Consider the following 13,365-nt stretch of genomic DNA (forward strand, 5'->3'; position numbering starts at 1 on the left):
GGACACGTCTGGCACTGCAGGATTTGAGTCCCTGGCGGCATTGTAATGCTCCGGGTGTCGTGGGTGTGGAGTCAGACGCAGGAGACAGAGAGTGCAAGGCTGTGCTCTTTTAATGCACCAACGCATCACAGGGTGCTCACAATAATAACGGCCCCAAACACGGGGAATGTGAAAGGTACAACTGAAATTCCACGACCAGGAACAAACACGTTCCTCTACATTAGAGCCTAAGGTTACAATCATTAATCCCGCACAACAACCAGGCGGGCCGGCTGTCTAATAAAGACAAACTAATCATTCACCAACAGGTGCTACCAATAAACATACAAGGAGGGGGAGGAAAGACAATCAGTGGCAGCTAATAGGCCGGTGACGACGACCGCCGAGTGCCACCCGACCGGGAAGGGAAACGACCCTCGGTCGGACTCGTGACAGGCGTAGTGTGTTACTGATGGTAGGCTTTGTTACTTTGGTCCCAGCTCTCTGCAGGTCATTCACTAGGTCCCCCCGTGTGGTTCTGCGATTTTTGCTCACCGTTCTTGTGATAATTTTGACCCCACGGGGTGAGATCTTGCGTGGAGCCCCAGATCGAGGGAGATTATCAGTGGTCTTGTATGTCTTCCATTTCCTAATAATTGCTTTTTTTAAACCCTTCTTTTAACTGTTAAGGGTTAATGCCACATGGTGACGGTTAGGCTTGCACAGATCGGGAGGACCTTAGGAACATTCCTGTGGTTGATTTGTCTTTCTAACCCTAACGGTTCCGCCGCTGTCCGCCAAAAGCACCTGCAATTTAGGGCCAGGCTTCATTTTGGGCCTACTTTTTTCACTGTCGCTGCACTCAGAGCGAGCTATGGTCAAGCGGGGCATCTTGTTGAATGAACTCTGCACGGCCTAGAGACTATGGTGGTGGCATTTTTTGTGTTGATTTCAATCTGTCATTTTGGTGATGGTTCCTTTCCTCACTGTTTAAACATATTGCAAATGTACAAAAGTCACCTAGCAAGTCAACGTCCATCAGTCAATTAGATATCATTCTGACACCAAACTGATACAATCTGAACACCAAACACACTTTTTTGTGTGTGTGTGTGTGTCAAATCAAATCAAATCAAATTTTATTTGTCACATACACATGGTTAGCAGATGTTAATGCGAGTGTAGCGAAATGCTTGTGCTTCTAGTTCCGACAATGCAGTAATAACCCACAAGAAATCTAACTAACAATTCCAAAACTACTGTCTTATACACACAAGTGTAGGGGGATAAAGAATATGTACATAAAGATATATGAATGAGTGATGGTACAGAGTGGCATAGGCAAGATACAGTAGATGGTATCGGGTACAGTATATACATATGATATGAGTATGTAAACAAAGTGGCATAGTTAAAGTGGCTAGTGATACATGTATTACATAAAGATGCAGTAGATGATAGAGTACAGTATATACATATACATATGAGATGAATAATGTAGGGTATGTAAACATTATATTAGGTAGCATTGTTTAAAGTGGCTAGTGATATATTTTACATCATTTCCCATCAATTCCCATTATTAAAGTGGCTGGAGTTGAGTCAGTGTGTTGGCAGCAGCCACTCAATGTTAGTGGTGGCTGTTTAACAGTCTGATGGACTTGAGATAGAAGCTGTTTTTCAGTCTCTCGGTGCCAGCTTTGATGCACCTGTACTGACCTCGCCTTCTGGATGATAGCGGGGTGAACAGGCAGTGGCTCGGGTGGTTGTTGTCCTTGATGATCTTTATGGCCTTACTGTAACATCGGGTGGTGTAGGTGTCCTGGAGGGCAGGTAGTTTGCCTCCGGTGATGCATTGTGCAGACCTCACTACCCTCTGGAGAGCCTTACGGTTGTGGGCGGAGCAGTTGCCGTACCAGGCGGTGATACAGCCCGCCAGGATGCTCTCGATTGTGCATCTGTAGAAGTTTGTAAGTGCTTTTGGTGACAAGCCGAATTTCTTCAGCCTCCTGAGGTTGAAGAGGCGCTGCTGCGCCTTCTTCACAATGCTGTCTGTGTGGGTGGACCAATTCAGTTTGTCTGTGATGTGTATGCCGAAGAATATAAAACTTGCTACCCTCTCCACTACTGTTCCATCGATGTGGATAGGGGGGTGTTCCCTCTGCTGTTTCCTGAAGTCCACAATCATCTCCTTAGTTTTGTTGATGTTGAGTGTGAGGTTATTTTCCTGACACCACACTCCGAGGGCCCTCACCTCCTCCCTGTAGGCCGTCTCGTCGTTGTTGGTAATCAAGCCAACCACTGTTGTGTCGTCCGCAAACTTGATGATTGAGTTGGAGGCGTGCGTGGCCACGCAGTCGTGGGTGAACAGGGAGTACAGGAGAGGGCTCAGAACGCACCCTTGTGGGGCCCCAGTGTTGAGGATCAGCGGGGTGGAGATGTTGTTGCCTACCCTCACCACCTGGGGGCGGCCCATCAAGAAGTCCAGTACCCAGTTGCACAGGGCGGGGTCGAGACCCAGGGTCTCGAGCTTGATGACGAGCTTGGAGGGTACTATGGTGTTAAATGCCGAGCTGTAGTCGATGAACAGCATTCTCACATAGGTATTCCTCTTGTCCAGATGGGTTAGGGCAGTGTGCAGTGTGGTTGAGATTGCATCGTCTGTGGACCTATTTGGGCAGTAAGCAAATTGGAGTGGGTCTAGGGTGTCAGGTAGGGTGGAGGTGATATGGTCCTTGACTAGTCTCTCAAAGCACTTCATGATGACGGAAGTGAGTGCTACGGGGTGGTAGTCATTTTGCTCAGTTACCTTAGCTTTCTTGGGAACAGGAACAATGCTGGCCCCTTGAAGCATGTGGGAACAGCAGACTGGGATAGGGATTGATTGAATATGTCCGTAAACACACCAGCCAGCTGGTCTGCGCATGCTCTGAGGGCGCGGCTGGGGATGCCGTCTGGGCCTGCAGCCTTGCGAGGGTTAACACGTTTAAATGTTTTACTCACCTCGGCTGCAGTGAAAGAGAGGCCGCATGTTTTGGTTGCAGGCCGTGTCAGTGGCACTGCATTGTCCTCAAAGCGGGCAAAAAAGTTATTTAGTCCGCCTGGGAGCAAGACATCCTGGTCCGTGACGGGGCTGGTTTTCTTTTTGTAATCCGTGATTGACTGTCGACCCTGCCGCATACCTCTTGTGTCTGAGCCGTTGAATTGTGACTCTACTTTGTCTCTATACTGACGCTTAGCTTGTTTGAATAGTTACACTATTCATGTTTCCGGTCACCTTGCCCTGATTAAAAGCAGTGGTTCACGCTTTCAGTTTCAGGCGAATGCTGCCATCAATCCACGGTTTCTGGTTTGGAAATGTTTTAATCGTTGCTATGGGAACGACATCTTCAATGCACGTTCTAATGAACTCGCACACCGAATCGGCATATTCGTCAATGTTGTTGTTCCCCGCAATGCGGAACATATCCCAGTCCACGTGATGGAAGCAGTCTTGGAGCGTGGAATCAGATTGGTCGGACCAGCGTTGAACAGATGCTGATACAATTTAGGGAGTCTTGTTTTCAGATTAGCCTTGTTAAAATCCCCAGCTACAATGAATGCAGCCTCAGGATATGTGGTTTCCAGTTTGCAAAGAGTCAAATAAAGTTTGTTCAGAGCCATCGATGTGTCTGCTTGGGGGGGAATATATACGGCTGTGATTATAACCGAAGAGAATTCCCTTGGTAGATAATGCGGTCGACATTTGATTGTGAGGAATTCTAAATCAGGTGAACAGAAGGACTTGAGTTCCTGTATGTTGTTGTGAACAAACCACGTCTCGTTAACCATAAGGCATACACCCCCGCTGTTACTGTTTACAATCTATGTAAAGCGCATTGGTATTGCAGTAAAAAAAAAAGTTTAATTTGTATGCAGATTTGTGTTCCATTGCTCTATCGGTTGGCCAAGCCTATTCCCATTTGAAGTCTGATTTTCTAGCACTGCAGAGGTCACTATTGGATCTAAAGTTAGTGCTAAATGCAAACAAAACAAAATGCATGCTTTTTACATAACGCAGATTTAAATGAATTCGTAATGACTAGTTTGAATGGTACACAAATTGAGCGAGTTCCTTCCTACTTCTGCCACTTACAAAATAACTGGAAACTCGGAACTGGGAAATCTCAGACTTCAGTGAGTTCAAGACAACTGGGAACTCAGATAAAACTAAAAAAAACTACGTAACTTACAATCAAAACGTCAATGTCCGTTCGTCTCAGTAAAGATCCATCCAATTGATTGAAACCATGGAAACCCGGTTGAAGCAGTGTCCAGTACGACTGGGAAAATATGGAAAACTATTTTGAAAGGTCATCCAACTCGGGATTTCAGGTCTCTTTCTAGAGCCCACAAGAAGGACCGCTGCGCCACCTTCCTGTTCAACTGAGCACAGCACAACAAGGTGAGTCCAAAAATATATTGTATGCTGCTGCATAAATTATATAATATGCCAGGGAGATATGTATACTGTGGCCAAGAAAGTAATACTAAGTGTATGTTGTTTAGTAAGCTGTAGCAGCCCATGTGCCTCACCCTAATAATTTGGTCCCTTTCCTCCCTCACAACTTAGTCTACTGTTCTGACTTGATGGTGCACATGTAGCCTATAGCCTGGTGCACATGTAGCCTATAGCCTGGTGCACATGTGGCCTATAGCCTCTTACAATAATCATTGAATATTGTAAGAGCTTTCATTGTTTGCTTATATGCCCCCTTTATTTATCCTACGGTTCAGACTTGGTGTACAGGGAAAATACTGTAAGAAGAGCCCATGTTCTGAATTCTGTCACTGTACATTTCAAAAGTGCTGAACAAATAGTTATATTGACTATGTCCGTCCTAGCTCACTCAATAATGTCTTAATCGAAATGATGGATTCCCTCTTATCCAGTCGTCGTCACCTTATGCCATAGTTTATACATCTCAATTGTCAGTAGAAACCACATTTGTTTAAGCAAGCCAGCCATATCAGCTATGTTTTTCAAAAAGGCAGTAAATGCGACTGAATAAACTGTTTCGCTGCCAGACAAGGCTCCGCTGATCGCGAGGTGTAGTGGTGGTAAGGATTCACTCCATGTTGCTGTTGGGACAGCTTTATGTAGGCCCTAGCAGTTTGTGGGCACCGTTTGTCACTGTTATAGTGCAATAAATGTATTGTTTAGTGTTGTGTTGTGACTTTGCCGGCATGCATCCCCCCCAAAAAACATTGTTTGCGCCACCAATATTGACATGCTAAAATCGCCACTGTCTGTATGCATGCAGCAGCATCTACACTTAAACCACTAGATTATGTTTTCCATTGTGCCCTTTGGTTTGTACGGTGATGGTAAAATAACTCACCATTGTGCTTTGTATCAAAAAGTGATTTGGACGGGCCTCTTTGTATGTAAGAAGAGAACAGCATTTTCTTGTGTTTATCTACAATGCACTCATGCAGAAACTTGTGTCTATCATCATTAATTTAATTTAGACTGACAAATTACCAAACCTGGTCTCAGGCTTGGATAACATTGGAGGCCCCTTCGGTCTCCACAGAGTTGGATAAACCTGCTTTTAGTTTTTTTGCCCCCTTTATGTGGAACAATTTACAGATTATTAGATGATCTTGTCCCCCTTGGTCAGTTCAGAGTAATGATCTCTGTTGATAAATGTGTCTGTTTTTCTTAGTGTTTTGTAATTTTGTGTATTGTATGTGTTTCAAGTATTTATGCAGGGCTCATCTGTAAAAGAGATCCTAGTCTCAGTATGACTTCTCTGTTAAAATAAATGTGAAAACCATATTTGTTTATTTGTTTACTTAAACAACCTAATGCATTTTCTTGTTGGCACAATAAAAGTGGCCAAAATTCAATGTCTTTGAGTTATCCACATTGAAATGGAGTCTTTTATTTTGAAGGTTTCTTCATTACCATAACAACTTGTCGTCATCATTTGTGCTGCTGGCAAAATACTGGTGTGGCGTCTCCTGTTTCTTCAGTGTGGCTTTTATTAATGTTTTCCCCCATTTCAACAGACGGCCTGTCGATCAAGACCTATGTGTCCGCTCACGACAAGCAGCAGTGCTTCGACTGCAATCTGTGTCGGTGGAAGCTACGCCTTTCATTTGTTTATTCGCGAAGATCACATGAACCCTCGGCTAAAAAAACTGATTTTGTAAAGGTAAGCCCAACACATTGAAATATGCATTACGTAAATGTGTGTTGAGTGTAACGAGTTTTAAATGGTCAGTTTGCTCTTTAAAAATAAAAGTCCCCCGAAAGTGTTTCAAATGCGCGGTCGATTTCGAACGTAAATTATCATGGAGTTTTACGAGCGGTATTTAATGCTTTCCATAGATATTTGTTACACTGTAACCTCTGGTACCAGTAAGCAGACTGGTAATAAATCAGCACTTTGATGTGTTACATCCAGACGTGGTCCCAGGATACATTTTAAAACTAATTGTTGGCGCCTCCCGGCGACCATAATTTGGCCAGAATAACGTTAGATTGTCAATTCAAAATGGCCTCCTTTTCCCTCTAGGTTTTTATGTTCGTGTCTAAAAAGTAAGTTAAGAGGATGTCACAAACAACATGTAAAGTAATTTATCGTGGTGGACCAAGTTTTGTGGGTCTTATAATAATGTATGTTATACTGTAAACTTTTTTGACACAGTATTTTCCGCATACTGCACTCTGACTGCAATCTTTTTTCGTAAGGGATCATTTGACCTCTACACCAGTGGATGTAAAGGATACAACCTAGTAGCTAATCTTCAGTGTTTTCAAATGCCACCCTCCAGGCCTCTTACATTGTGGAAGTGTTGAAATAGGTCCACATACTGCTACGTCTAACAAAGCATGGTGCCTCCCTTCTGTGGACGCTCCACCCATGTTCATGTAACTCCTCCGTTCGCCCCACGTCCTGATGTGGTAACAGTGCTGCCATTACTGGCCAGATGATGACGAGCTCTGGCTACATTCTCACAGCAGTAAAATCATGATTCATACATGAGAGGGGAGGAACACTGCAATTAAATTCTCTGCAATTACTGTGTCCACAATACCGCAGTTGACTGCAGCAACTAAACGGCAACATTTTTTTGAGGGATAATATGTGGCCAAAAGGGCAGATGTTCATTTTATTTGGCAGTTATTTTTTTTCTTTTAAAATGGGCTTTTTTTTCTTATAAAAATGTCAATCAGTCTAAGGCCCTCTTGGAGTTTAATGTTACTGTCAAAGCAAACACCGGGAACTCAACTGTCCAATAGGTTTGTTACTGCAGTGCTGTGTATTAAAATAAATCCAATCCACTGTAGGCAATTTAAACATCAGTTGACCTGTAAAGATTTTTGTTGCAATTTGCCATACAAGAGGCATCGGGGGGTTTATTCACCCTGGAAAATCATGAATTGCTTCACGATTTAAGGTGTGGGAAATAAGTACATAGATGCAACTTCTTTTTTTGAAACATAAATGTCATTTCACTTTCAGTAAGTCACTTCCACATTGCCCTAAAAACAATGTAATTTTCTCAAATGACTGCAAATGGGCAAGGAAGTGAAATAGCTGCTGCTGTGTGTCCCCTGACATGTGGTGTAGTTTAGTCACGCTGTAGAGAATGTGTCGTCTTGCATTCTGGTCAATGTCTCTACAGTGCTGGGATGACGCTCTTGTGTCAGGTAGGCTAATCTCCCATGCCTTCATCTCAACCTTGACTGACCCCCCCTTCAATGTTATGTGTTATCCTTACAGCTAACGGTTGTAAAATCAAATTTATTTATATAGCCCTTCGTACATCAGCTGATATCTCAAAGTGCTGTACAGGTACCCAGCCTAAAACCCCAAGCAATGCAGGTGTAGAAGTACGGTGGCTAGGAAAAACTCCCTAGAAAGGCCAAAACCTAGGAAGAAACCTAGAGGAACCAGGCTATGTGGGGTGGCCAGTCCTCTTCTGGCTGTGCCGGGTGGAGATTATAACAGAACATGGCCAAGATGTTCAAATGTTCATAAATGACCAGCATGGTCGAATAATAATAAGGCAGAACAGTTGAAACTGGAGCAGCAGCACAGTCAGGTGGACTGGGGACAGCAAGGAGTCATCATGTCAGGTAGTCCTGGGGCATGGTCCTAGGGCTCAGGTCCTCCGAGAGAAAGAAAGAGAGGAGAGAATTAGAGAACGCACACTTAGATTCACACAGGACACCGAATAGGACAGGAGAAGTACTCCAGATATAACAAACTGACCCTAGCCCCCCGACACATAAAATACTGCAGCATAAATACTGGAGGCTGAGACAGGAGGGGTCAGGAGATTTCCTCCTGTGATCTTTGACTATCAAACAAATCCTGTAATTTGCTTAACGATTCCACCCTTCAACATTATATATTTTTTGCATTATGTATGTGGTTCTTAGTTTTCGCCTGCAACTACCGTAATTGCTGGACTATTAAGCGCACCTGAATGTAAACCGCACCCACTGAATTATTAAAAAATGTGTATTTTGTACATAAATAAGCCGCACATGTCTATAAGCCGCAGGTGCCTACCGGTACATTGAAACAAATGAACTTGAAACAAATGAACTTGGTCACTATCTTCCTCCTCCTGTGCACTGAAACCACTGAAGTCATCTCCTTCTGTGTCGGAGTTGAATTGCCTCAGAATTGCTTCAACCGATGTTGGATCGTTTTCATTGTCGCTCTCGTCACTTTCATCCGGAGGCAAATACCCCGCTGAGCTCATGCTGCACCTTCAACACGCAGCAGTCCAGCCTTTCGAAACCCGTTGAGGATAGTGGATTTTTTGACAGTGCTCCACACTGTCAGGACCCACTGGCAGACTTGACCATAAGTTGCTCTTCGCATGCGGACCGTTTTAGTGAAGGATTTCTCCCCACTTGTCATCCAAGCCGCCCACTGGACAAGGAGCGCCACCTTAAATGCACGATTTACACTGATGTCGAGTGGCTGCAAATACTTGGGCCATCTGCTTTTCTTCCCTCTGAAAGCGTTTGTCTTTTTGCACTGAGTCAGTTCCTCACACTGCTGTTTCCAACGTCTTATCATCGACTCATTAAGGCCAAGCTCCCGTGCAGCAGCTCTATTTCCTTTTCCAATAGCCAGATCGATCGCCTTCAACTTGAAAGCTGCATCATATGCATTTCTCCGTGTCTTTGCCATGATGAGGGTGACACAATTACTACCGTAATCAGAATGATGGGAAGTTTGAGCGCGCTTGATTTACGTCACATTATGTGACGGTGCTCAGTTTTTTGGTGGCATGAATCTTGTGAAAGCGGGAAAAATCCATAAATTAGCCGCGTCATTGTATAAACCGCAAGGTTCAAAGCGTAGGGAATAAAGTAGCGGCTTATCGTCCGGAAATTACGGTAACAGTTTGTTGGTTTGGTGTTCAAAACGATGCATACTACCTTCCCGCTTCCTGTAGCTCAAACAACGACGGTTCTAACCCGATGTGACACAAACAACTTGGCATTGAGGAGGTAAAGCGGGCATTGTTATTAGCCTTTCATAGTTCCTCAGCACCTGGTCCCAGTAGCTGAGTTCTAGTGTCTTCCCCTCCCCCCTCTACACACACACACGGGTCACCCAGTGACATTGGATGTAATGTGCATTGACATGCTGGAACTGTCATGTGTTGTCCCTGCTCTAGTTGCATGTTTGTCACTTTTAGGCTCCCGCAGCTCTGGTTGGCTGGCCGCCGTGGCTAGAGGCAAGTGTCCAACACTCGTCTCAGTTCTGGATGTATGTACAAAGTGCTGTTTAGCCATTTTCAGTGCGTGTCTGCCATTTTATTGGTACTCGGTGTGATATTTTGGGTTAATATTACTAATGCTTGCATCAGAAGTGGGTTATTTCTTTCTATTGCCACTATGCTTGAATTGACAAAGGTCCAATTTCCACATCTTCATGTTTCACCTTTCTTGCAAATGGCTAAAACAAATCTGTGTATGTGTTTTATTTTAGGGCCACAGTATGTACTTTTGAAAATGATTTACCAATACTGACATTGGTTGGAATATGCTCTTGACAGTTAACAAACTGTTTTTTTAGTTGATGTAACTCTTTGCCCGTAAACATTTATTTTTTTGACTCCTTCTGTCTTAAAAGGCATTTACTAAAATGTCATATTAGAAGATGTGGCCGTTGGCCCAGATAATCGGCAGAGATAGTATCAGTTCAGACGAATGCCTTTCTGCCATTGTTCCTCTTTCTTTCCCTATACCGTAACACAAGCCTTGTTATCGGTTTCAAGACTGGAGAGCTAGTGTGCTCCAATCACAAGAATTCTGGTAGCAAATTATATATTTCTTTATCAGTGGTGATCTAAGTTGGATTTTCCACTTAGCTGGCACCTTCCAGGTCTGTCTGAAAAGACCTGAGAGTTTTAAGAACAGAAACAGTTGTTCAATACCCATCATAACTCTCAGTTCCATTAGATTACACATAGGAGTCATTGGACGAAGGTGTCGTCTTTACAGAGGAGTTTTGTTAAGAGCCCCGATGCTCAATCTGAACATTAAGACGTGTCGCTTGCGGTATGATTTTGAAGGATAAGGACCTTTCATATCAGTGAGAAATATGTATTTTTAAACAAGAATGCCGCTTAGTTTCGAGAGCTAGTTCAGTAATGTAGCTAGTTCAGAACCCGCCTCGTGTATGTGCCTGTCCGTACCCGTAGGAAAGGTCAAGTAAATGAACACAAGTACATTATTGATAATATATTTGATTTTCAGGTGCACTCGGGATGTACATTTTAATTTCTAGCCTTAGCAAATTGTCATTACAGCCTTTTGAAATCTTGATATTCTAGTATGTTTTATTAAGAAATCTTATTACAATAAGTAAATAGGGCTTTTGACATCTTTACAGAACAATATAAAACACTGAAATACTAAGCTTAACATGCTAAACAAGTGAATGGAAAAGGCTAATTATTAAAAAGCTTTATGTTCTAACCAAAGTCCTATTTGGCTCCACCCACAGGGCCAACATGTACTCCAAGGGCACCAAACGCAAGTTCTTTGACAGTGTGGACGCGGCGACGGACAACAAGGCGGCGTTGTACAGCCGGCAGCGCCAGTCCCTGCTGGACATGTCTCTGATCAAGCTGCAGCTGTGCCACATGCTGGTGGAGCCCAACATGTGCCGCTCGGTCCTCATTGCCAACACGGTGCGCCATATCCAGGAGGAGATGACCCATGACGGTAGCTGGCAGTTGGTCACTGAGGTTTTCGGCGGCTCTGGCCCATCTGACCACCTGGTGGCCACCGAGGTTTTGTGTCGGTCATCGGTGCTGGAGCAGCAGGGCGGTGGGCCCAAGCTCTACTCGGTGATGGGCTACGATGGTTGCCGCGAGGAAGAAGTGGTAACGGACGAGGCTCTCTGTTCTGTGACATTTAGCGACGGGGCCCCGGCCCTCTTGGGGACCATCGACCACTGCTGGGACAGGGCAGAACTGAGAATGGCGGCGGTAGAGGACCGGGTCATCAAAGACTCCGGTTCAGAGGTCGAGTCTGGGCAGGGGGCTAAAACAGTGATGGGGCAGGTGTTTGGGACGTTCGAGATCAAAAATGGCACCCCTGGGTCAGACCCGGCACTAGAGGAGCTGTTCTCAGCCGTTGATGCCTCGTATTATGACTTGGACACCATGCTCACAAGCATTCAGAGCACCCCCAAGATGGGGCCTTACAACCTTCTGGACAGCATGGCCTCCTCCCATGGCCCCACGTCCAACTCCAGCTGTAGAACCGATCTCAGTGAACTTGACCACATTATGGAGATCATTGTCGGCTCTTAGCTTATAGACTTAAAACTTGACTGTTTGGTTGAACTTGTGCCTCTGACTTTTTGTCTTGTATGTGTGAACATGCAGTATCTACATACCTTCCTCTGTATGGAAACTGAGTGATATCCGTCTCCATGCAATGCCATTTTTTTTTTATCCGAGAGGTTAACTGTTTCTGAAGTTCACCATACTTATTTATTATGTTTACTTTGTATTTCAATATGTACTCTTTTTGGTTTAAATTATTGTACCTATTACACTACATGAATTCAGAGCAGCACAACATTTACATTAATAATCTTTTTTAAAGAAAATATGTGTAGTTAAAGTATATATGTTTTACTATAGAGACAGTCTGGGAATTGTTCTCGGCTGTCTTTTTTTATTTTTTACATTTGTAAGCAAGAACGATTGCACAAAAGCTCAATGTGTGATTAGGGACTAATTTACCTAGTCTTTCACAGGTTTATCTTTGGTTGTGTCTTTGAGCTACAAGAGCAAATAGGCATTGTTGAAAACGTGAATTATGTTCAGTATGCTCACAATGTGATCTTGGTCTAGGGTTTGGTGCTATATGCACTATGTACAGTATTCCTAATGAACACATGGCCTTCTTGAGCCAGACAGTTCCATCTTGCACTGCGGCTAGCTGTCACCTAGCATGTGGTGCCATTTGTTTGCTATTAAAGTTACATAAGTTCTTATATTGTCTCCTTATAAGTGAATAATTATAATGGGTATATGTCTAATTTTCAGTGATTACTTATTTATTCATTTCAATCATATGATGTTCAACCTTGGCAATACTAACGGTTGCAGAAGCTTTTCCCCTTTCAAACATCAATTTGTATTTTGTTTCTTGACTTTCTTTGCATACTTTTAGTGATGTAATGACCTTATTCAAATCAATCTGAGAACGTGCAAAGTATTGTGCTTTTCAGCAGACCTATTCCAACAGAGTGGTTTATTTTGTACCACGTTCAAAGCCTGCACTCGGCCACAAGATAATATTGTGAGTAAACAACTGATTTCTGATTAAACAGCCATGAGTAAACAGCCATGAGGTGGGAGATGCCACGTTTCTTTTTTTTTATAATGAAGTTGACATGCATGACAATGAGCTTGAAGATTCTGCTTTTCATGAGTAAACTAGCAGTTTATACCATTTTTAATAAAGGTTCCAAAATCATATGAATGAATTGTGTGCTTATCCAGTATTTTGAGTTTTTCTGCCAATCTTTGAACGAAAGAGCCCTTTTCTTATTCAAAACAATCACGTCTCTGATTCAAATTCGTAGGATTTCCTGCTTAAAAAAAATCATTCCTGCTGTTTGCGATTTCAACTACTGACGTACCGCTAGGAATTCAGACACTGCAGTGAATTCAAGGACAGCCCTAACCAGGACTTGAATCCCAGTCCCAGACTTGAATGTCAACCCCAATACCTTAGCTGTTATGACAAGTTCCGGACCGCTTAATGAGGTTGTTCTTAGGTTAAGGTCACTACACCCTTCCTTTGCACTTCTCTATCTCAAGCCCCTCACCGTTATACCA

General features: G+C 43.5%; 1 protein-coding gene across 1 annotated transcript; it reads left to right on the forward strand.

Moving 5' to 3' along the window:
• Positions 1–5,941: 5,941 nt before the first annotated feature.
• LOC118386738 (cell division cycle-associated protein 4-like) lies at positions 5,942–13,006 on the forward strand. Its single transcript, XM_035774505.2, has 2 exons — positions 5,942–6,179; positions 11,010–13,006. Exon 2 carries the CDS (start codon positions 11,017–11,019, stop codon positions 11,821–11,823), a length of 807 nt encoding a protein of 268 aa, XP_035630398.1. The 5' UTR covers positions 5,942–6,179; positions 11,010–11,016; the 3' UTR covers positions 11,824–13,006.
• Positions 13,007–13,365: the final 359 nt, after the last annotated feature.

The sequence above is a fragment of the Oncorhynchus keta genome, chromosome 8, assembly GCF_023373465.1.
Source record: "Oncorhynchus keta strain PuntledgeMale-10-30-2019 chromosome 8, Oket_V2, whole genome shotgun sequence".
Classification (NCBI taxonomy): Eukaryota; Metazoa; Chordata; class Actinopteri; order Salmoniformes; family Salmonidae; genus Oncorhynchus; species Oncorhynchus keta.

Excerpts from the sequence above, each read along its gene's own strand:
- LOC118386738 (XM_035774505.2), top strand. The coding sequence starts at position 11,017 with ATGTACTCCAAGGGCACCAAACGCAAGTTCTTTGACAGTGTGGACGCG.